The sequence below is a fragment of the Myotis myotis genome, unplaced genomic scaffold (assembly GCF_014108235.1).
Source record: "Myotis myotis isolate mMyoMyo1 unplaced genomic scaffold, mMyoMyo1.p scaffold_m19_p_7, whole genome shotgun sequence".
NCBI classification, from domain to species: domain Eukaryota; kingdom Metazoa; phylum Chordata; class Mammalia; order Chiroptera; family Vespertilionidae; genus Myotis; species Myotis myotis.
The window spans coordinates 38915436-38939134 of NW_023416379.1; the positions used below are offsets into that span (position 1 = coordinate 38915436).

General features: G+C 47.1%; 1 protein-coding gene across 2 annotated transcripts in view; it reads left to right on the plus strand.

The window, feature by feature from the left end:
• Positions 1–23699, plus strand: part of SCML4 (Scm polycomb group protein like 4) — an 88857-nt gene that overhangs the window by 45464 nt on the left and 19694 nt on the right. Inside the window, exons 3-5 of one of the 2 annotated variants that reach the window (XM_036317277.1) lie at positions 1907–2036; positions 5751–5951; positions 10119–10313. In XM_036317277.1, the coding sequence (XP_036173170.1) occupies positions 1907–2036; positions 5751–5951; positions 10119–10313 (526 nt within the window). Of the gene's footprint in view, positions 1–1906; positions 2037–5750; positions 5952–10118; positions 10314–20610; positions 21306–23699 lie in introns of those variants that run through there. The other variant, XM_036317276.1, reaches the window with a different exon arrangement.

Consider the following 23699-nt stretch of genomic DNA (forward strand, 5'->3'; position numbering starts at 1 on the left):
ACTTACTACGATTTTTATAAAGTTAACCTTTCTCTTACTTCTTCCAGCTGACCAATTCTCTCCTCAGCTATGTTTCATCTGCATTAAATCTGTCCATTTAGCTTTTAATTTTAGTTATTGTATTTTTCATTTATAGAAGTTAAATTTGGTTCTTTTTCAAATTTGCAATGCTATTTTTTTTACATTTTTCTGTTCTCCAGAGACATTTTCAAGTTTGTCCTTTATATCTTTATTCCTATAAAGATATAAAGGTGGCCTCAGGTGTTCCTTGGCTCCACAGATGGTGTTCTCCCTGTGTCTTCCCATTGTCTTTCCTCCGTATGTGTCTGTCTCAGGGTCTGTATTTCCCTTTTAATAAGAATAAGTCGTATTGATTAGGGCCCACTTTAATGGCCTCAGCTCAACTTGATCATATTGTAGCCACTCCCTTTCCAAATAAGAGCACACTCACAGGTACTGGTGTTAGGACCTCAACATCTTTCGGGGGACACAGTTCAACCCACAGCATCCAGTATGATAAACAGTCTTTGTCTTTTAACTAGGCGTTTAGTCCATTTATGCTTAAAGAAATTACTGGTAAGTTTGGGTTTAACTCTATATCTTATTTTGTGTGTGTCCCACTCATTCTATGTTTCTTTTACCCGTCTTTTCTGTCTTCTTTCATATTTTTTTTAAGTTTAATTTGTCCCTACTCATTGAAAGTTAAGCACTCTGTTTTCTATTGCATTATTGGTTGCTTTAGAAAGTGCAGCATGCTGACTTACTACGGTTTTATAAAGTGAACCTTTCTCTTACTTCTTCCTAGATAATACAGAGACCTTAGGACATTTTCACCCCATTTATCTTCCCACTTATGTACTGTTGTTGTCACACATTTTAATTCTCTTTTGCTTTTATAATCCCTCAAGACATAATTATTTTTACATAGTCATTTTCATTTAAATCCACTTGTGTATTTGCCACTTAAATTTTTAAAATTAGTTTTTTGCTTATCGGACCTTCTACCTCAGGTCACTTTCCATTTGCCTGAAGTGAATCTTTGAGAAGTCCCTTTAAACAGGTCTTCTAGGGATGGATTCTCTGGCTTTGTTATCTGGTAGTATCTCTATTTCATTTTCATTTTTGGAAAAAAATATTTTTTCTGGGTGTAGACTTCTAGGTTGTCCATTATTTCTTGCAGCACATTGAAGATATTCCATTTGTTACAACTTTTTACATTTGCCATGTCTTTTAACCTCTCCTCCATAGTTTTTATGTATTTGTCTTTATGCTGCTTTTTGGATAATTTCTCTGATTTTTCAGTGTATCTTCCAGCTGACCAATTCTCTCCTCAGCTATGTTTCATATGCATTAAATCTGTCCATTTAGCTTTTAATTTTAGTTATTGTATTTTTCATTTATAGGAGTTAAATTTGGTTCTTTTTCAAATTTGCAATGCTATTTTTTACAGTTTTCTGTTCTCCAGAGATATTTTTAAGTTTGTCCTTTATATCTTTATACATTGTATCACAGTTGCTTTTGTTATATAAGTCTGATAATTGAAAATTTTAAACTATTGGTGAGTTTTTTGCTACGTGTTTTTATTGCTTATTCTTATTTTGGTTCCTTGCTTCCTTGTGTGTTTGGATATTTTGGATTGTGCTATTCATTGATTGGGGGAGGCGGGGGTGGGGGGTGAGACCTTTCTCCAGAGATGATTTATATTTACTTTTCCAGGTAAGGGGGGTGGGGGGGTGGGGCATGGAGGGGAGAGGAGCACTGTCAGATTGAGTGATTTTTTTAACTAAATTCACAGTCTGAAGTCTTCTTGATTACCCAAGTTGTGTAGCTGCCACCCAGGAAATATTCTGGTAGGGTGTAGAGAGCATTCCAGATTTCCATTGACCAAATGGGCTCTCTCTTGCAGCTCAAGTCTCCGGTTCTCCTGACTCCGTTGGCCCTCTCACCTCCACGGAGTACACCAGAGCCCGACCTCAGCTCCATCCCTCAGGACGCAGCCACCATCCCCAGCCTGGGAGTCCCTCAGGCGCTCACAGGTGGGTCAGGAGAATGAACTCCAAGGCTGTGATGGCCTGTCCGTCACTTAACAGTTACTTCATGAATTAGAGAGCTGTCACGGACATAGCTCAAATAAAGGATTTAGTCTGTTAGCTAGACAGCAGATAGCATAACCAGAATCTCTGAGAAAATGCATTTAAATGTCTCATAGTTTGGATTATTTGAAACTTGGTTTTCAGTGTATCTTGGGTTCACCTGGTTGCCTTGAGGTGGGACTGGAAAGAGTAGTTGGTGGCTTAGATTTTTCTTTCCAGAGCCAGGTTTACTTTGCACCAATAGTGAGCCTGCGCACCTTGAAGAGTTTCCACCCCTATTTGCACTTCCAGATCTCCCAAGGATCCTAGTCTTTAATTCCACCTGGCTCCCTCCAATTCAGTCAGGGTGGCACTCACCCCGGTGTCTCTCATGGGACATTCACCAACCAACAGTTCCGTGGTAAGAATAGCAGCAATCAGATTGTGTCAAACACACACACACACACACACACACACACACACACACACACACGGTCCCTCCTCATCACAACCCCACTGCACTGCCCTCTCCCTTTCCACCTAAATTCCTTCCTTCTCCTCCCATTTGTGGCCAAAAGGCCCTGTAAGTTCCTCCCTCTGTGACCCAGCCCACTGCTCTCCTTAGTCCCTGGGGCCCACCACAGGATCTTAGCACAGTTCCTTCTCTCCACCTGGGATGGTCTTCCCTCTGGTCATCCTATGTCTCCCTTGTATCTCAGCTCAGGCACACCTGCCTCCTTCATGGGCTTCTTGCCAGGGTCCTCAGGGAGTCTCAGGCCTGGGACCGTGGTGGTGGCCAGGGTCTATGCTCCATCTGTAGGCCTCCAGGGCCCTTCATGAGCCTATGTGCCGAAGGCTTCTCTCAGGGCTCTCCTAGCACCAGTGTTTCTCACAGCCCCAGTCCCACATCAGCCCTGTGACTCTCTGAGAAGCCTGCCTCCCCACTGAGCCCTGTGAAGCCAGGGATCTCATCGGTTTGGGTCACCATTTTCTCTGTAAGGCCTAGCATGGTGTCTGGCATGAAGGTTCTTATTAATTACACTAGAGGCCTGGTGCACAAAAATTTGTGCACTCGGGGGGGGGTGGGGAGGGGGGTCCCTCAGCCCGGCCTGTGCTCTCTCGCAGTCTGGGACCCCTCGGGAGATAATGACCTGCTGGCTTAGGCCTGCTCCCAGGTGGCAGAGGGCAGGCTTAATCCCTAGGTGCAGCCCCTGGTCGGGCTCAGAGCAGGGCCAATTGGGGAGCTGGGGCGCTGCCCCCTGTCATGCACAGAGCAGGGTGGATTGGGAGGTTGTGATGCCACCCTCAGTCATGCTCAGGGTAGGGCCAATTGGGGGGTTGGGGCACCGCCCCCTGTCACACTCAAGGCAGGGTCGATGGGGAGGTTGCGGCGCCACCCCCTGTCACGCACAGAGCAGGGCTAATCAGGGGGTTGGGGCGCTGCCCCCGTCACGCACACAGCAGGGCCCATTAGGGGGGTTGGGGCTCCGTACCCTGTCATTCACAGAGCAGGGTCGATCAGGGGGTTGGGGAGCTCCCCCCGTCACACACAGAGCAGGGCCCATCAGGGGGTTGGGGAGCTCCCCTCTGTCACTCACAGAGTAGGGCCGATAGGGGAGTTGGGGCACCTTCCCCCGTCATACACAGAGCAGGGCGGATCAGTGGGTTGGGGCACCGCCCTCTATCACCCACAGAGCAGGGCCGATCAGGGGGTTGGGGTGCCGCCACTCTCACACTCAGGGCAGGGCCGATGGGGAGGTTATGGCTCTACCCCATCACACACAGAGCAGGGCCCGGGGGGGGGGGGAGTTGGGGTGCTGCACCCTGTCACACACAGAGCAGGGCCGATCAGGGGGTTTGGGTGCTGCCACCTGTCACGCTGATCCCAGTGCCAGGAGGCCTCGCGGCTCCGCTGATCCCGGTGCTGGGAGGCATATTGCCCTTTTACTATATAGCATAGAGGCCTGGTGCACGGGTGGGGGCCGGCTGGTTTGCCCTGAAGGGTGTCCTGGATCAGCGTGGGGGTCCCCACTGGGGTGCCTGGCCAGCCTGGATGAGGGGATGATGGCTGTTTGCAGCTGGTCACACACCCTTCAGGGTGGGGGTCCCCACTGGGGTGCCTGGCCAGTCTGGGTGAGGGGCTGAGGGCTGTTTTCAGGCTGGGGGTGACTGAAGCTCCCAACCGCTCCTTTTTTCCTTTTTTTTTATTTTTTTATTCTGGGCCAGCTTTAGCTTGAGGCTTGGCTCCAGCTCTTAGGCCTCCGTGGCTGAAAGTAGGTTTCTGGCCTTTGCATACAATGTTGCGATCCTGCTGGCTGAAGTCCGGCGGTATTTGTTACATAGTTTCTTAAACTGCAGGCTTAGAGGCCTGCAGCCGCAGGCGGGGAACGTTGGTTTCCTCCGTCACTGAAGCAAGCAAGTCTCATGTTAGTTTCAAGCTGCTTGGCTGCTGGCCGCCATCTTGGCTGACAGTTAATTTGCATATCTCGCTGAGAAGCCAATGGGAAGGGTAGCGGTCGTATGCCAATTACCATGTTTCTCTTTTATTAGTGTAGATTTACTTAATCACCTAAGATGAGTAGGAGAGAAGGCAGCCTGGTAGATTGAAAAGGGCATAGGCTTTGACCTCAGAAAGGCTCGGGTCCAAATCCCTGTCACTCCACTAATTACAAACATTAATCCCTCTAACCATGTGAAGCCTCAGTTTGTTCAGCCGTAAAGGAGGAATAACACCTAATTCCCAGCTTGTCTTAAAAATGAAACAAGATAAAATATATAAAGTGCTTGGAATATAATAAGCAGTCAATGAAAACCAGTTTTCTTCACAATTGTTATTACTGTTCAGTAACCCTGTTGGTGTCCTCTTAAAGTCCCTCTCTTCAACTCTCCTTTGCATTAGTGTCCCCCAAGGCAAGGTGCTCATGCTCTGGGGTAGGGCTGGGGAAGGGGAAGGGCAGGGGGAGGAGTCAGAAGAGGAGAGTCGATGTACAGAAGAAAAATATGATACCTATTATTAATATATATTTTTATCTCATCCTTTAAAAATTTATTTTTCTTGGTTATGTTTTAAAATGTAAACAATACATTAATACAGACAAGACTGTATATGCCCTATAAATAAATAGATACATTTTGGGGCATGTGCTCAAACTATTTTTACTTTAGATCTGTGGAAAACCATTCATTGTGCTCACCTAAATAGTGGCTGAGGGATTATTGTCCCTGAAATTGTAAATAGTACTCTTTTCAGCAGTTGAATACATAGTTTTTGGAGCAATCAACATGATATTGATGTTTTTATTCATCAAAAGTGGCAGACAGTATGTGAAGCTTGACAGCTCCCTTGGAGAAGAAGGGAAGATTCTGTCTGGTACATGCCCAGCACGAAAATGCACTTATACACGCTGTCCACACGGGCCTCCCTCCGTATCTGTCAGATCTGAGTACATCACAGGGGGTCCCACCTGTCCATCTGTCCCCAACCAGGAGGCCCTCTTGGGAACAAGCCCTGGCAGTTGGGGCAACTGGTTTCTTCGTCTCTTTTACTTACTAAGTAGGAAGAATCACTCCCACTTTTGCCCCTTTTCAGCTTTCCAAGGCCAGGGCCAAGGGGCAGATGGGAGCAGCTCCCTGGCTGATGTGCACTGGTGCTGAGGGCTTGTGGGTCTGTTTCCACAGTCTGCCTCTACATCAACAAGCAGGCCAACGCTGGGCCCTACCTGGAGAGGAGGAAGGTGCAGCAGCTCCCCGAGCACTTCGGGCCCGAGAGGCCGTCGGCGGTCCTGCAGCAGGCCGTGCAAGCATGCATCGACTGTGCCCACCAGCAGAAGCTGGTCTTCTCCCTGGTCAAGCAGGGCTATGGTGGTGAGATGGTCTCGGGTAAGGCTCTGGGGCAGGTTTATGAGGAGGGCCATGGGTATCTCTGAAGACGAAAGCAGCCATGCTCTGCCTAGGCCCTAAGGCAGTGATGGCGAACCTATGACACGCGTGTCAGAGGTGACATGCGAACTCATTTTTTTGGTTGATGTTTCTTTGTTAAATGGCATTTAAATATATAAAATAAATATCAAAAATATACATCTTTATTTTACTATGGTTGCAAATATAAAAAAATTTCTATATGTGACACGGCACCAGAGTTAAGTTAGGGCTTTTCAAAATGCTGACATGCCGAGCTCAAAAGGTTCGCCATCACTGCCCTAGGGGGATAGTGGTTGTGGCTAGGGTCTGGTCTCTATCTGTTGGGCTCCAGAGCCCTTCATGAGCCTGTGTGCTGAAGGCCTCCTACAGAACTCAAGGAGAAGATGCTCCCACACTTGGACAAGAAGACCGGACATCTGAAACCTCACCCCTGACTCCTCTTTCTCCCACCCCCACCTCCAACCCTTCAGTAAGTCCTATTGCTCTAACTAAAATACATCTGGAATCCAGCCCCTTTCACCACCCACAGCAACCACTCTGGTTCTTTAAAAATATAAGCCAGATCACGCCCGTACTCTGCCCTAAACCCTCAATGGCTCCCATTTCACTCTGAGAAAAAGCCCACGTCCTTACAAGGGCCTACAGGCCCTATGTGACCTGGTCCTGGCCACCTCTTGGATCTCCTGGTCACTTCTCCCAAGTCCCCCACCCTGCCCTGGCCACAGCTTCCTCCTTGCTGTCTTCTCGTGCCCTCTAGCCATGCTCGTGCCCCAGGGTCTTTGCACCTCCTGTTCTCTTTCTGGAATGTTCTTCCCCAGCTGTCCATGTGACTTGCTCCTGAACTTCCTTCAGTTTTTTACTCGAATGCCTCCTTATTAAAGAGCTCCTTCCTGACCAGCTTGTCTAAAATATCAGCCCCTGTCACTCTCTATTCTGCGTCCTTTTTTCATGGCACTGATCACCATGCAGGCCAACTCCATCTCCCAGGGCATTTTTTTAAACAAGAGCCTTCAAAGTCAATCCTTTCTCTCACTCTCATTGCCCATCTCCAGTTTCAGCCCCAACCCAACAGCTTCCAGAAGGAGCAGAAGTTGTCACCACAAGTGAGAGGTGGAATCAGGAGCTCTGCCCCCTTTAGATGTCTTACTGGAGGCTGTCTACATGGTGGTTGTCACCACCTGTCCTTAAGCCCTGGAGATGTCTTGACTCTAAGGGGATAGCTTGGTGTTTTCTCTGGCCCAACATCATGGGCACAGCCTCCATATCAGCAAGGAAAAGGAATAAGATTCCCAGCAACGGGTCGGTGCAGGTGACCCTGCTGGCTGGCTAAGAACGGGGGAAAGAAGACTCCAATGTGGCTCCATCCTGAAGAATCAATGCAGCACGTTTTATTTATTTATTTATTTAATCTTTATTGTTGAAAGTATTACATATGTCTCCCCCCGCCCCCCTTTCTGGCCTGCCCCCACCCCCTGCCCTGGGCCTTCACCACCCTATTGTCTGTGTCGGTAACTCCAGATCCCTAGGGCTTGGGCTGGGCAGGGTGTCCAACAGCCTCCCCAGCTCTGACTGTTTCAGCCCGCCTTCTAGAGCTTCCTCTGACTTGCTGGTAGTGGATTAAAATAGAGCTTGGCTAGGTCCAAGCGCATGTGTCTGACCCAGGGTGACTTTTAAGAGACTTTAGCAGATGTGAGCAGAGATAGGAGTACTGCACCAAGAGAGGCCAGGAGGAGAGACCTGTTGTGAGGCCTTCCAAGAGCTTCTTGGCTGTTCTCCTCCTAGCTTCTGTCTGAGAGCCAGGTTCTGTCCTGGGCTGCAATCTGAGATCAAAGGCCTTGTCCTTTTCCCCGCTAAATAGCGGGGCTCAACATATAGGTGCTAAGAGAAAGCCCCTCCTGTACTGTGTGCCCACCTTCTTGAGCAAATCCCACCTGGCTGATTCTTTATGGCTCCTTCCCCCAAACCTGGGAGAGCTGACCCCATTTTCCCTGCTTTCTTGCTCAGCCTTTCTGTGGCCTCAGGGGCCTTGGTGCTGGGGAGGAGCTTTGGTACTGCCTGGCACCAACGTGAGTGTGGGCAGAGCCTTGCCAAGTTTCCCTTGGCTGAAAGATTCCCAGGAAGGCCAGAGCTGAGCACTTGGTCTTAGTGTCTTGGAGAATGCAGTGGCACTGAGGGCACTCCTTGTACATCACATTGAGGCCAAGAAGTGGCAAGGTGGCCTTTCATGTTACTGATGGTGCTTGGAAACTCAGCAAGGCTAAGTGACAGCACTGAGGTGGTTTAGGGAAGGACTCAGGAGAAATAGCCAGACCCCCCACCTCCCGAACCCCCCCCCCCACACACACACACACACACATACTCCAACAAGAACTTGGTCCTCGGGGCACTGCTTTCCAAATATTCTCATGGCAGAATACATAAAGAATGGTGACACTGGTGCTGGCACAATGGGCCAAAGGAACCAAACTGCTGGGCCTCGGGGAGCAGTCCTGCTGTGCCCCACACCCACTCCTTGCACACCTGCTGGGATGCTCCGCCTTACAGCCCTCTCCCACAGGGCTAGACTTTTTGATCTCACAAATCCATGTCCTCCTCCAGGAGGTAGAATTTTCCCACTTATGTGATCTCCCAGGCTCCTCCAGGAAAGTGTGCACACTGATTTATGGGACAGACCCGATGCTCCAGGCCCTCCCACTGTGTGTTCAGTTTCCAACACACCCAGTCTTCTATGGTATTGGAGGCAGGCAGCAATACCCACCCTAGGAAGGAATTGCTAGGGCATCTGAATGGCCAAGATGACCCCTTGGTGAGCATCTTGGGAGCTCCTTGTCTGTCTCTCTTAATCAGGGTCACCTGGAGCATTAACATGACAGGCAAGCCCACTTAGAGGCCACAGGAGCTGGGAAACCAGGCCATCCGCAGTGTCCTCATCTGTAACACGGGGCTTCCTCGCAGGACAGTCAGGAGGCCTAAAGGAGATCATGGATATGAAAGCTCCTGTCACACATAAAGAGCTACACAAAAGAAATGGATTATTTTGATTTCTAATTAAAATGGGTATTTTGTTTATTTTTAGTTTTGAAATAAAAACTAGCTCTGATCACCTCTTATATCTCCCAAAAGCTTAGCCTTGCTGAGTTTCCAATCACCATCAATGCCTAAACTGTGGTTTCTAAATATCAGTCTTCAGTAAACAGAACCAGGGCTACTGAAGAAACGGCTGATTTTAGGGCTGGGTCAGAGAAAGACAAGATGAACCTGGGACATATTGAAGTAACAGTAACTAAAGAGTTGCTAAAAAATGAGGGCATGTCATAGGGACACAGGATTCATCCTAAAAGCTTGAACAATTTGATCAACAAAGTAAATAACATAGTATTAGATAACCACAGTACAAAATAAATACAATGAGTCTGTACTGGTAATAATAAATGATTGAACAAACAAACAAACAAATACATACATACATACATACATACATACATACATAAATGGAGGAGAAGAGACTTTTTCCTTCTAGAAGGATTACAAATGCTACAGAGACTCTCCCCTTCCAGAAGGTAGAGCTTAATCCCTCACCTACCCTGGAGTGGGCAGGACCTTGTGACTTATTTGTAAGGCAATAAGAAATTGGGGAGCATAGTAGAGAAGTGTAGCAAACACTGTGGTGGCCAGGTGAAGGTTAAACCCCAGTGATGTCATGTACACCTAACCTGTTGCAATGAGGAAGGCACTTCACCTCTGTGGTCTTCCTCCCCAAAACTCATCACCCCAGTCAAATAATGAGGCAAAATTAGACAAACCCAAATTGAGGGACATTTTGCAAAATATCTGACCAGTACGCTTAAAAACTATCAAGGTTGTGGAAAACAAGGAAAAGCTGAGAACTAGTCACAAACCAGAGGAGTCTAAGGAGGCACCACAACTACCCCCAATGTGGTCTCCTGGATGACCTCCTGGAACAGAAACAGGACATTCGTGAAAAACAAACGAAACTAAGCAGACAGGCGGAATCCAAGCATAGGCTAGCTGGAAACAAAACCGAGCCAACAAAACCCTCTGCCCCAGGCCGGAGGTGTGTGGCTTTCTCCGTGCCCGGCTCTGAGCTGCTGTCTGGTTCTCCAGTCTCGGCGTCCTTTGATGGGAAACAGCACCTGCGGAGCCTGCCTGTGGTGAACAGCATCGCGTACGTCCTCCGCTTCCTCGCCAAGCTGTGCCGAAGCCTCCTGTGCGATGACCTCTTCAGCCACCAGCCCTTCCCCAGGCGCTCCAGTGCCTCCGAGGAAGCTCAGGAGAACCAGGAAGGCAGGATGGAGACAGGTAGGCTTTGTCCATCTGTCTTCCGCTTGCCTGCAGGTGGTCCCGGGGGTACCCGCCCTCCCGGGCCAGATGAGGCTGCTGCTGAGGGAGCTGCCACAACTCCTCGGAGCTCTCCTGCTGGAGGCCCAAGGGCTGCTTCTCTGGACGCCCTGGGAGTAATCAGGGCCAGTCAGGACCAAGGGTACCTAGATGGTCCGCATCCTGGCTGCAGTGGGAAGAGGTCACTCCATTATAGCTTCTAGGCCTATTAGAGTTTAAGAGACCGCATTGCATATAAAGAGTGATTTTCTTCACACTCCTCTAATTAAGACTCATGGGCATTTATTCATCATTGTTGAGTAGTTGAAAAACCAAGAAACTAAGGAAATAAGAAATCCTGAAAATATTAGGGCTAAGAATCAATTACATTGGTCCTGCCTGGAGACCTCAGATGCCTACCAATGTCAATAAAAGGTGTGCCCGAGTGTCTATCATTGCAAGAATTTGACCAGACCATAAACCAAATATGTCTTCCAGTGAGAGTTAATGTTTCTTTTTCATCACAGAATGGAAAGTGACCCAGGGGCTGAGTGCCTTTGGTACCACCAGCCCCAGAATAGCTCAGCATGGGAAAGTGGCCATTCCCAGTGGGAAGGGCATAAGGCCACATGGGCAAACTTGCCATGATGTGTCTGCCCAAGGGACTAGACATCAACAGGAAGTGCTCCTTCTCTACTTAGCATCCCTGAGTTATGGATTTGCAAATAATTAAATATGCATCCAGGTTCCCAAGGATGAACAGAAGAGTTGTCTTTCTCCTTTCTTCAGAAGCAGTGCTGTTGACATATAAAGAACACATAAATAGTGACACTGGAATCTAATTATTATGTCATTCTGCAAACATTTGCTAAACCCTCTTCTGTTCCAAGACCCTTTCTTGGGATAAGACAAATACACAAGTTTAGCAAAGTTGTTGTGGTATTGAGTGGCCATTATGAATAATGAAAAACTGATACAACTGTAGGTACTCACAGATAGCCTTAGAACATTCAACAAAAGGATCTTTATAATAAGAGTGGCTATATCGTAAGCCTAGGAAGAGAGCAGAAAAGGATAAATTTAGATTTTTTTGTCTTATATTTTTAAACACATTTCTCTTTTTTAAATTAATTTTCAATCACAATTGATATACAGTATTACATTAGTTTCAGGTGTATGACATAGTGATTAGACATTTATATACCTTACGAAGTGATCACCCCGCTAAGTCTAGTACCCATCTGACACCATACGTAGTTATTACAATAGTATTGACTATATTCCCTATGCTGTACTTTACGGCTCAGTGATTATTCTTATAATTGGCAATTTGTACTTTTTCATCCCTCCATCTTTTTCACTCATTCCCAAAACCTCCTCTCATATAGATCATTAATTTGTTCTCTGTATCTGTGAATTTGTTTCTGTTTTGTCTGTTCATTTATTTTCTTTTTTAGGTCCCACATATAAGTGAAATCATATGGCATTTGTCTTTCTCTGTCTGACTTACTTTACTTAGCATAATATCCTCTAGGTTTGTCCATGTTGTTGCAAATGGTAAGATTTCATTTCTTTTTTTATGGCTGAGTAATATTCCATTGTATCAGTATATATGTACCACATCTTCATTCATCTATTGATGTACATTTAGGTTGTTTTCATATCTTGGCTACTGTAAATCATGCTGCTATGAACATAGGGGTGCATGTATCTTTTCAAATCAGTGTTTTAGATGTATTCAGATATATACCCAGAAGTGGATAGCTGGGTCATATGGTAGTTCTACTTTCAATTTTTGGAGAAACATGCATACTGTTTTTCCAGATTTGGTGGCTGCTCCAATCTGCATTCCCACCAGCAGTGCACTCCACATCCTCGCCAGCACTTGTTGTTTGTTGATTTAGCCCTTCTGACAAGTGGGAGGTAATATCTTATTGTGGTTTTAATTCACATCTTTCTGATGATTAGTGATGTTGAGCATCTTTTCGTATGTATGTTGGCCAGCTGTATGTTCAGTTTGGAGAAATGTCTATGCAGGTCATCTGCCCATTTTTAATTGGATTATTGGGGGGGGGGATAGGAGGGGGGCTTAAGTTGTATGAGTTCCTTATATATTTTGGATATTTACCCCTTATTGGATTTATCATTGGCAAATATATTCTCCCATTCAGTACATTGTCTTTTCATTTTGTTGATGGTTTCCTTTGATGTGCAAAAACTTTTAGTTTGGTGTAATCCCATTTGTTTATTTTTCTTTTGTTTCCTTTGCCCAAGGAGACATAACAAAAAAATATTGCTAAGAGTGATGTCAAAGAGTTTACTGCCTGTGTTTTCTTCTAGGAGTTTTATGATTTCAGGTCTCACATTTAAATTTTTAATTTACTGTGAGTTTATTTTTGTAGCTGGTATATGAAAGTGGTCTAGTTTCAATTTTTTTGCATCTATCTGTCTAGTTTTTCCAATACCATTTATTGAAGAAACTGTCTTTACCCCATTGTATATTCTTGCCTTCTTTGTCATAGATTAATTGACCAAATAGGCATAGGTTTATTTCTGGGCTCTCTATTCTGTTCCATTGATCTTTGTGTCTGTTTTAACGCCAGTACCATGCTGTTTTGATTACTATAGCCTTGAAGTATACTTTGATACCAGGTAGTGTGATACCTCCAACTTTGTTCTTCATTATCAATATTTCTTTGGCTATTTGGGGTCAACAAAGTCTTAGCATAGATTTTTTTTTAAATACTGTCAAAACATTGTCTACAGTTTTACTTTAATCTCTCTGAAAGCAGGGAAATTCTGCCTTTACAAAGAAAGGTAACTAATTAAATTTGGCTTTTGTGAGCAGATGCTGTATATTTCCTGTTTTTCGTGATGTCTCTGGGCCTCAGTTTCTTTTATTTTTTAAATATATTTTTATTGCCTTTAAAGAGGAAGGGAGAGGGAGAGAGAGAAACATCAATGATGAGAGAGATCACTGATTGGCTGCCTCCTACATGCCCCCTACTGGGGAGCAACCCATCGAATCTGGGACCCTTCAGTCCGAAGGCCGAAGCTCTACCCACTGAGCCAAACCCGCTAGGGCTGGGCCTCAGTTTCCCAAATGAGGGCTTGGAGTTGCTCATGTCTACTGTTCCTTCTGGTTCTGACAGTATGGATCTGGCTCTCCTGTAAAACTTAGTTCACTCTGAAACATTCTAAAGCTAATATATCTTCTAGTGAATCTTGCAATGAGAAGAGCAGAATTGTCTAATTTCACTTCTCAAACTCTTGAATCATTGTTTCATTGAACAACCAATGACCCATGGGACATAATGATAAAGCCACATAATCCATGTCTCCCATTGTCCTTTAAATGTATCCTGTGGGACCATTTCTTTCCTGTCCATGAATACATTTAGGACAAATCTTGTGACTCTTCTGGCTCCTTTCAGGTAACAAAACATTCTCTAGCCAATAATTAATATGTCCAGGTCAGTGTGATCATCAAACTTTAAATTTCACTCAAAGATATAACTACTCCCCATTCCCAGCGGAGGCCTGCCTTGCCAGTTGCCTACAGCAGTAAAGGAGGGTTTGGTTGGCTTCCCTGCGCCCTCTGCCCAGCCTTGTGTTTTTGCCCCTCTCTCATATCTAGCTCATGATTTTGAAGGAGAGGCAAGAATAGGAGAGCTTTTACTTGGCTAATCTTGCTGTGAGTTGGCATCATGCTCCCTGATTTTGGCAGGTGTTTAAAGCTGATCCTTCATCCTGTGGGCTTTTACAAGGGTCTTTCGGTGATTCCACCATCTCTCACATGGACAAATGTAACTCCTCTCTGGCTGCTTACTTACAGCTCCTTCCATAGCCTCAGGTACCTGTGAGTAAATCTCTAACTGCTCTCTGTTGAGGCCCCTGTGTGCCCCGAGACAGTCCTGTGGAAAGGATATAAGGTCTTACTTCAGACCTCTCTTCTGATGGCTCCATCCAGCCCCTGAGAAACACACATTCTCTACTCAAACCAACTGTGGGCGTGCAGGCAGGTCTCTGCAGGCACCTCTCCTTTGCTCTACCATCAGAGCAGCTAGACTTTTAGATTTCTCATGGGAACCAAACAGGGACCCATTGTGTCTCGCAAGTTCCAGAGGCAGAAAGCAAGCTCTTCACATGGCCACATTGAAACTCCTGGGAGCCCACTGGACAGTTCTCTCCATAATTCATCTTCTATTCAACCTGCTTTGCAATCCCTACAATTTATTTTGTAGATTAGACGTGGGCTGTCATCTATAGGTGCAGAACTGGCTTCCCACCATCTCTTTCTGCAAGATTGGAACCCTTCACTCTGGTATGGGGTGTCTATTGTCTTGCAGCCTCAGCCAAAATGAAAACTAAAATAGTTTTATTTTAACATCTTGTCCCAGGAGCCCCCCTTCAGCTGCCTTTAAGTGATCATTGAGAAAACTCTTGCCTTGGTTTTCACCTCATTCTCTCCCCTTCCAAGCTCACCATACTTTCCCCTGGAGTAGTGTAGCTGCCTCACTGCTTCCTTTGACTGGGGCGGGCATTTCTACCTGAATGCTGGTTTCATTCCTAGTTGGCTTGGCTTTGGACTGCAATTGTTTTCATGAGCCCTTCCCTAGCCCATGGATGCGTTGAAAAACTGAATTGTTCTAAATCAACCGATTTCATGGACATTGTTCCTCATGCCAAGTGTTGCAGAACAGAGTGCCATGTGTTTCATGTGTCCAGGGACCTCAGGGAGAGTGGGAGGAGGCAGCTATGGCACAGTATGCTCTAAGCAGCCCCCGTGTCACACGTCTTTCCCACCCATCTGCCATGGGGCCTAGAATGACACCATTTAGGAGTTTGTCTTTAGATTATGACATTGCCTCTTTAGGCTTACCTTGTCAAAATTCCCTTAAAGGGTAACACATCAAATTATTATTACTTTACATGAGGAATTAGTTTATCACCTGTTTTCCCACCATTGTGTCAAGAAAGGCAAGGGTGTTTACAAGGGGGAGGAATGGAGGTCTTTGGTGAGCTTAGGCTCCCTCTCTGTCCATGTGACCACATTCCTAAACAAGATTGTGCAGTCTTGAGCTCATTTGAAGCAGATCCTGCTTTGCCCTGAGGTTGTTCCGCCAAAGCTGGAGTGTTGCAGGCTTGCTGCCACATAGTTAGAGGGTGTGTCAACATTCATGAGAGCATTTCCAGAAGACAGCTAATAAGACCATAAGAAAATGCAAAGCCATGGCACATAGGACCTATCAAAGGAACTACAATGTTTGTGGCTGAAAATGGATGATTTGGGGAAGACATGGTTTTCTGGTCCAGTATAAAAAACAGCAGGCCATGTGGGTTTGTTCTCTGTGGTCCTGAAGGTGGATTTAAGTTAGCCTGAGGTCTTGCCGCTCAAACTCTGGTCAGAAGCAATGTCACCACCTGAGAAAGGCAAAAGCTCAGCAGCCTCCCACACTCTTTAACCACAGGTGTCAGGTGTTTCAAAGACACAGCAAAGTTTGGGAAGCAGAAATTGAAGGAACACTCTTCTAGGTGGAGAGCTTGGCAGCTGAACAACCAGGTGGAACTCTCAGAAGATAGTTCCCTTAGAAGTTAAGTGGAGTTGACATTGTAAGGACCCTCTCAAAGTCAAAGCCACCCAAGGCTGCTTGGGTGGTAGTGATGTCCCCATTATTGGTGACACGTGTAGGTGTCCACGTAGGGCCAGAAGGGGGAACTCTGGCAAGATGTTCTTTCTGGTCCCTTCCAGGTTGAGAGTCACCTCTGGAAGTGTCAGAGGATAGCACTGGACAGCAGGAGGTCAGGGTGCCCCAGAAGCCCCAGCGAGGGGGCCTTTCAAGGTGAAGGTAAGGAAACTAAGAGAGAGGGCTCCCGTTAGACCAGAGAAAGGACTTCTTCCAAATTCCTTCCTCAGACCTACCTTTGAAATATAAACTCTTTCACCAAATGATCTTTCTCCTGTGTCCAAGGAAAACCAGGCTTCAGACCTACTCAGCTGCCTGAATTCAGTCTGGAAGGTAGTTCTTGGCTTGAGACCAGAGACTTAGTCATTTTTCTCCAGTTCTGTTAACTGATGGCCATCCGTGGTTTGTGTTTTAGAAAATAGAGCAGCTCTCTGGGTACTTCAGGAGAACGGAGACAAAAACATGAACTTGATAGCATTTGTGGTTCTGTTAGACATCATGAAATGATTAAGGGGAAAAGTTTCCCTTACCTTTGAATATTGAAAAAAAATCTCAATTATAAACAAGCTTTAGCCAGTGCTTCTGAAACTTTAATGTACTCAGGAACCATCTGAAAATGTTGTTAAAAAGCTGAATCTGGCTCAAGGGGGCTGGAGGGAGCCTGACAGTCTGCATTTCCAGTGAGTGCCCAGGTGCTCTTGGTGCTGCTGCTGGTTGGGGACCACACCTTGAACGACAAGGGTGGGCTGACCGAGTCCTGCTTACATAGGAAAATTTATTTCATGTTTTCAGTAAAATAAGTTTTCCTCTGCTACGACAATGCCTCCCCTGTAAAAGTGTTGCCACTAAAGCTAATCCAGTGTCCCATGGAGGTAACCATGGGCTAGAAAGGAAGATAGGGTCATGAGGGCCCAGAGAGGTCAGGGGGATGGCACGTGTGCAAGTCCAGATGGAAAAGAGGATGTTTGCAGGGCTGGGGAGGAGGGTGAAAGAAAGGAAAGAATGACAACAAGCAAATTTCTCAGTGTGGGCTGGCAACCACCTGCAGCAGGGTCTCCGTTCCCCAAGCCCTGTGTACACAGCCACAGTGGCACTTGTTTCTGCCAGTCTTTCCGGAATCTGGGTCCAGATCTCATCTCCCTGCTAGAGGGACTTGGGGAGAGGAACAGTCCCCAGCAGAGCCTGAGACATAACGAGTCTGCGGTAAATATTTACTGACTTAAATTGTGTGCAACACAACAGACCAAATTGTCTCCTCGCCAGGAGCAGGGGTGATCTGGAAACCACAGATGTGGTAGCTGAACTCTTCTGCAAGATCTAATGTAGAGATTGGTTTCCTGCCTTTTGAAGGTGTGACATGATGGGAACAAATTGTTTAGTTTTTGTTGAGACGCTCTTTTGATATGCAGGTGGTAGGGGTGGGAGATAAGGAAGGACATTTATTTTTGAGGCTTGATGTTTTTGTTCCTTGGCTGTGGTGTTTGAGCTAGAAAATTATTGGAGTAGCAGACACTCCCAGTGTGTTTCCTTATGGTAGAACTTATGCTCCCAGCATTTAGAAATCAAATCTGCTTCCATGTTGAACTACAAATCTGCTTAATATCATAGCTCTACGGAGAACATCTATGTTTACAAAAGACTGTTTATTCCAAAGAGGAAATAGAGTTTATCAAAGCATGAGTTCCTTGATACAGAAGCATCCATTGAATGAGCCGGCGAACATTTACTGTATCGGGCTCCCCCTACTTGTGATGCCCTAAAGCCATAGAGCCGAGGCCACACAGAAAGGCAGAAGTGGGGAGGACCCTGAACTCAGGTCTTCTCCTCCCTGGCCCTTTGCTCTTCCTCCCCAGCTGGTCTGTCTGTAGGGCCCGAACACGTGCTAGGTGGGGTGTGTGTCCTATTTCCCAGCGGAGAAGCCTGATGCACAAAACACGTGTTCACAAGTGGCCTGTGGTAGGTACACCTGTGTCACTTCTTCTAGCAAAGAATTAAAAGAACAAAACAACCCCAACCCCCATTCAGCAAAATCTCACAGGTGGAAACTGCATTCCAAGTACACCGATCCTCTGTTCTCCTGGGTTCTCTAACTCGGCCCAGCAGTGTTTCATCCTCGTCCTTGCGCTCCAGCTATGTCCTTGCTGGGTGACATCCAGGGGCAGGCAGAGCTCCAGACACAGGAGGACTTGCTCTGCAAAACCCACACGATGGGGCCTGCTCCCCCAGGCAGGAGGCACAGTTTGATCTGACATTTTATATGATGTATAAAATGAGAGATGGGAAAAAGGAAATGAAGGAAAGAGTGTGTCTCCAGATTTGGCCGCAGCTGCGGTCCCTTGGTGCAGGCTGCTGCTGGGAACATTGCAGAGCTGTGTTCATCCCGTCACAGCCACGGGCCGTGGGAACGAGGTGAGCTGTCTGGGTCTCAAGCCAAGGGGGTCATTTGGAAGGAGAGCAAAGTATCAGTGTCAAGCTCAGGTCTGAAGAACCCTCACAGAGAGTTTTGATGGGAAGCTTAAGAGAAGTGTGTCCACAAGTTCTTTCTGTAGCAGATTCTAAGGCCTCATGTACCTTCTGAGCACGGAGTAGAGAGCATTTGCCAATGCGGGGTTCCTAATCTGAGTTCTGCCTGTGTGCCAATAGGATTCCTTTAGGAAAAGCTATTAATTATTTTTTCAATGATGTTATATTCATTACATTCTAATATCAGTACATGTTTTAAAACATTGAGTCAAAGGGAAAAATATAACCTGTAGAGAAAACCCTGGCTTTTGTAGAATTTAAAATAGATTTTTTACAATGTTCGCTGATTTATTGGATCCCTTTACATGAGAAGGCTTAGGATCTCCTTTGAGTCCTATAGATACTGAGGAAGCACAAGATATGTATTCAATGATTATTGGTTAAATGAATGAATGAATATTCCAATTAAGTTGATGAACCCTCCCACTGTAGGTCAAATATGGGACAAAGGGCATGATATTGAATCATGTTGACCAATTTCATAATATTTTAATATAAAATATTTATATTAAAATGCAACTAAAAAAATTAGGATCACAAGAGAAATCATTTTGTGGTTAAAGATGCCAATACCCAAGACCAGAGGAGTAGAATGGTGGTGACAGCAAATGCCCATGAGGCTCTTGGCTGTTTGGAGAGCTCCTTCTATGAGGGGCTGTGGAGGAAAACTGGAGCCCATAGAAAGAGGCCATATGGACTCTTTCTTCCTACAGGGCTGGTCTCGGAAATTCTCTGAAACACACCCCTGCCCCTGCCCCATGTTCTCTCTTCAAATAAAAATCTACTAGAAATCTGCTTCTTTGTGAGGCTACTGTGCCTATGTGACACCCCCACCCCTCAGTCCCTAACTGGCCAGACAAGGCTGGGGACTCCTGGGTCAGCTGCAGAGGCCTCTGTCCAAAGAGTCTCCTGCCTGTGATGGAAGAGATGTAGGGGATGGGCCAGGCCTCGAAGGAGATCCAAGAAGATGGGGACCAAGTTCTCTGACTCATACATCAGAACGCAAGACAGATGGGAACAAGGACCGAGTATATGAGATATAGCCATCCCCAAACCCTTAGGGCTCACAGTAGCTATAATTGGAGACTCTATCCATCCCTTTGGGCTGTTCCCCTGGACCAATACCCTGTGGCCCTGTGGTGGGCCTTAAGGTAGTATCTGCCGCTTCGCTTATCCACACCAGTATCTGCTGGCGGGGGATCAGAACGAGGGTAAAAATGGCAAAGCATGCCAAGAGGAGCTAAAGTAACTTAGTAACCCCATAAGCGTCTGAGATAAACTCACACACTCTCTCCTCTCAGTGGGCAGTTTCTGGGTCTCATCCCTAAGCCGTAAACCCTTTGCTGAAAGCAATCCCATAACTTTCCTGGCAGAGCATTGGACAGCTACTCCAGAGCAGATACAGCCTGGCTGCTACTGAATTAATGATTACAGCTTCCATTTGGGATATGCAGAGTGAAGGGGAAGAAACAAGTTCCCTTTCCCCATCTGTATTAGTTATCCTTTGCTGTGTGACAAATTACCCCAAAACTTGGTGGTTTAAATTAGCATTTATTATCTCACAGTGTCCGTGAGTCAGGAGTTGAGGCGCAGCCTGAGTCCTCTGGCCTTAGGTCTCCCACACGGTTGCAAGGACCTCAAAGCCCAGCTACGGAAGGATCTGCTTCCCAGCTCCTGCACGGGCCAGTGGGCAGGATTCCATTCCCCACGTGCAGTAGAGACCTCTCCACAGAGCACCCCGAGACGTGGCAGCTTGCTCCCCGAGCATGAGGAGCACTGGGAAGTGCTGGGAGCCCTCCTAAAAGCCAGGGTGTCCATTTAGAACTGAAACTTACAAGGCGTCCTCTCTCTATTCCAGGACTCAACATTTCTCTGATTAAGAATCATTTTTAATTTCCTCAGAGTTCTATGAAAGTCCCCAAAGTGTGGGGACTGTTAAGGAAACAGTGACTGTGGAAGTCCCCCCCTTCCACCACCCCCCCTCCTCTGGGAAGTTCCCATGGGCCTTGGGGCAGAGGCTTGGCAAAGCTGCAAGCGGAGGGGTGATTACAAAACCTGCCCTCCTCCTGAGAATGAAAGGCCATTCACGATTCCAAACAGCTAACTTTGGGCGAAATTGCCTTTGGGCAAAATTTCCACAGGAGGAATTCAACCCATAGGCTTAGAACAAAGTCTCAGGCAAACCAGAAATATTGGGTAGAGTAACCAGAACCATTGAGGAGGAGTAAAGAAGTTTAGGTGTCAGGCATTAAAATTATGGTTGGCTTCTGTGCATCTCATTAGGGGAGAAAGGATATAAACGTACGCAAATGGACCAGAGGGGAGTCATAGGTTCATGCTGAGGGCTGAGGGCTGAGGGAGCTGAACCGAGAGACAAGCGTAAAGAGAAAATCCATACTGGCCAGAGACCAAGTGAAGGGGAAATGTAATCGAAGCAAATGAAACGCTGAGCCTCATAGGTGGTGTGGCCTGGTGCCCTTTGAACCGGGAAGGCTGGGACAAGAGGCCACCGAGGGCCCTCAGGGAAAACACCACAGCTTATCTGAGCCAGAACAAGGGGCGGGACTGCCCGAGAGAAGGAAATCTGCAAACCTCCAGCAGAGCCTCGGTGAGAGCGGCCAGGGGCTGGAGGGAAGCTGCTGTCTCTGCCACAGGAAGCCCTGGGAGGGAGGCCTCTCTGCCTCCCACGGCAGCAGGAGCAGGTGTGGGCACCGGGGGCACCCAGAGGAGCGTGTGTGGCTGTCTGGTGGCAGCGTCACCCAAGGTAGGAGACAATGCCCGTGTCCCTGATCGGAGCAGGGAGGCGCAGCTGTGCCGGGGACTGGCTGCTGTTCCCTGGGGCCTCTCCCTCCTGCCCCTTCCTCTTTCTGCCTCTCTCCTCACAGGTCTCTTTCTGTGCATTTCAGAGCTTCCTGCCATGCTCCTCAGGTGGTGGCACCAGGAGAAGCTGGGGAAGTTACTCCCAGCTGCTGGAGTGGCAGTGTTATCAGGCTGGCTGTAGTACTTGCTTTTCTAATCTGGGTCTGCGGGCTAGAGGTCTGTGGTGCGGCCCTCTCTCAAGCAGCCCGACCCAGCTGTTCACACATGGAGCCTTCTGGACACTGCCCCGGGCGCGGGGGGGGGGGGGGGTTGACCTTCTTGCCAGCCTGGGCAGGGCTGTGTGGTCTGCTGGGCTGGGCAGACCTGCTGGCAACTGATCCCAAGAAGGCACCCACTCAGCCTGGGGAAGGCGGCAGTGACGATGGTAGAAAAGGTGCAGCTTGCCCTAACCTGTTTGGCTCAGTGGCTAGAGCATCGGCCTGCGGACTGAAAGGTCCCAGGTTCGATTCCGGTCAAGGGCATGTACCTTGGTTGCCGGCACATCCCCAGTAGGAGGTGTGCAGGAGGCAGCTGATTGATGTTTCTCTCTCATCGATGTTTCTAACTCTCTGTCTCTCTCCCTTCCTCTCTGTAAAAAATCAATAAAATATATTTTAAAAATAAAGAAAGGGTGCAGCCTGTGCAGCTGCTCCTGTAAATGGAGGTTATGACCCATGTGGGGAGATAAGGTGGGGAGAGGAGGGTGAGTGAGTGTGTGTGTGTGTGTGTGGAGAGAGAGAGAGAGAGAGAGAGAGAGAGAGAGAGAGAGAGAGAGAGAACGAGAGAGAGAGAGGGAGAAAGAGAGAGGAAGAGAACTGGGAGAAAATAGTGTCTAAAGCTCTGGAATTGGTGGTAATTGTTGCATGAATAGGTATTATTGAGGAATAATTTTGCAGATGGAGGTATTTTGCTCTTCAGGGCTTCATTTGGTTAGAGAATCCAAGTAAAGTGCCAGTTTAATGTTTTCAAGTCCAAGTTTACTTAACTGGGAGACGTTAGGTCTTGGGTTCTAAGTGACAAGGGTCAACGCCAGCTGAACTGACATTCGGTCAGGAGTGTCTGTGGTTTTATACGTGGGGACCCCTTTTCCCTCCCTGTGCTGCTCCTGCCGCTTTGGGACTCTCTCTCTCTCTGGCTCTTGGTTTCTTCTTCTTGTCCATCTACCTCTTCCTGCTCTTCTTTGGAGGCTCTCTGGGTGCCACGCCTGAGTCTCCATCAGGACAGCAGGAATGGGCTGCACCAGGCGTCCTGGAAGCCTCTGCAGAGGCCTCTGTGGGGGAGGGGGAGAGGGGGGTCCGCGCACTCCTGACCCTGGAGTTTGCTCCCCCGACAGAGAGGCTTAGACGCGCGTCAGGTTCAGAAGCAAGCAGGTATCGCTTGAGGTTTGAGTGGGTTTGAACTCTTCTAGAGTGTTCAGTAGTCTCACTCATGGGCAGGCTTCATAGACAGTGGCTGGGGGAAACCGTGGTCCACAGATTAGCAATGGACCCTAAACCCAGGGTTCCAACACTAAACCCTGAAAAGGTGGCAGGCTTCTTTGAACGTGCATTGTGCATTTGCTTGTCCATGTAGGCAGGCTCCTGGATCAGACAAAAGCTGATTATTCCTTTATCTGGAGGAAAGATTTAATGACTTACATGCAGGATCCTTAGTCTCTAAGACAGAGGAGGGGGTGATAGAAGGGAAGTGCATAAAACACCTTTTGTTGGCCCTGCTTTGCTGAGCTGGTGGTCTCCTCTTGTTTAATGAGAAGTGCCAGGGTAACAAGACAGCTCATTTCAGATGAGAAGGGACTTTCTAAGAACCCAGAGACCAGGACCATGAACGCCGTCTGCCCGTGTCTGTGTGCAGTGGCTGGGCGCTCGGGCTGGACGATCCCAGGTCTGCTGGCCCCATCTGGTGTTCACTCACCAGTCAGCCACAAAACCGCCTGAAAAGTGTAGTTCTCTCTCCAAGTATAGATTTGGTGCCTCTTTTCCCCAGCTTTAAAAAGTAGTTTTAGGTAACAAACGATCCATATGTCTCACTTTATTAAATTTTTAAGCTACTAGAAGTCCTGCATACCTGTAATTCATCTACCTCTATGGGGGATGCCTTCATGGCTTGAACAGTGTAAAGGTTTTGAATAGCTAGAAGAGAGAAGGAAGGACCCTCCCCTGAAGCTTTTGGAGAGAGCCTGGCCCTGCTGACACCTTGATTTTAGGCTTCTAGCCTCCAGAACTGTGAGAGAATACATTTCTGTTGTTTTAAACCACCAAGTCACTGGTAATTTCTGCAGCCTTAGGAAACTAATACACCA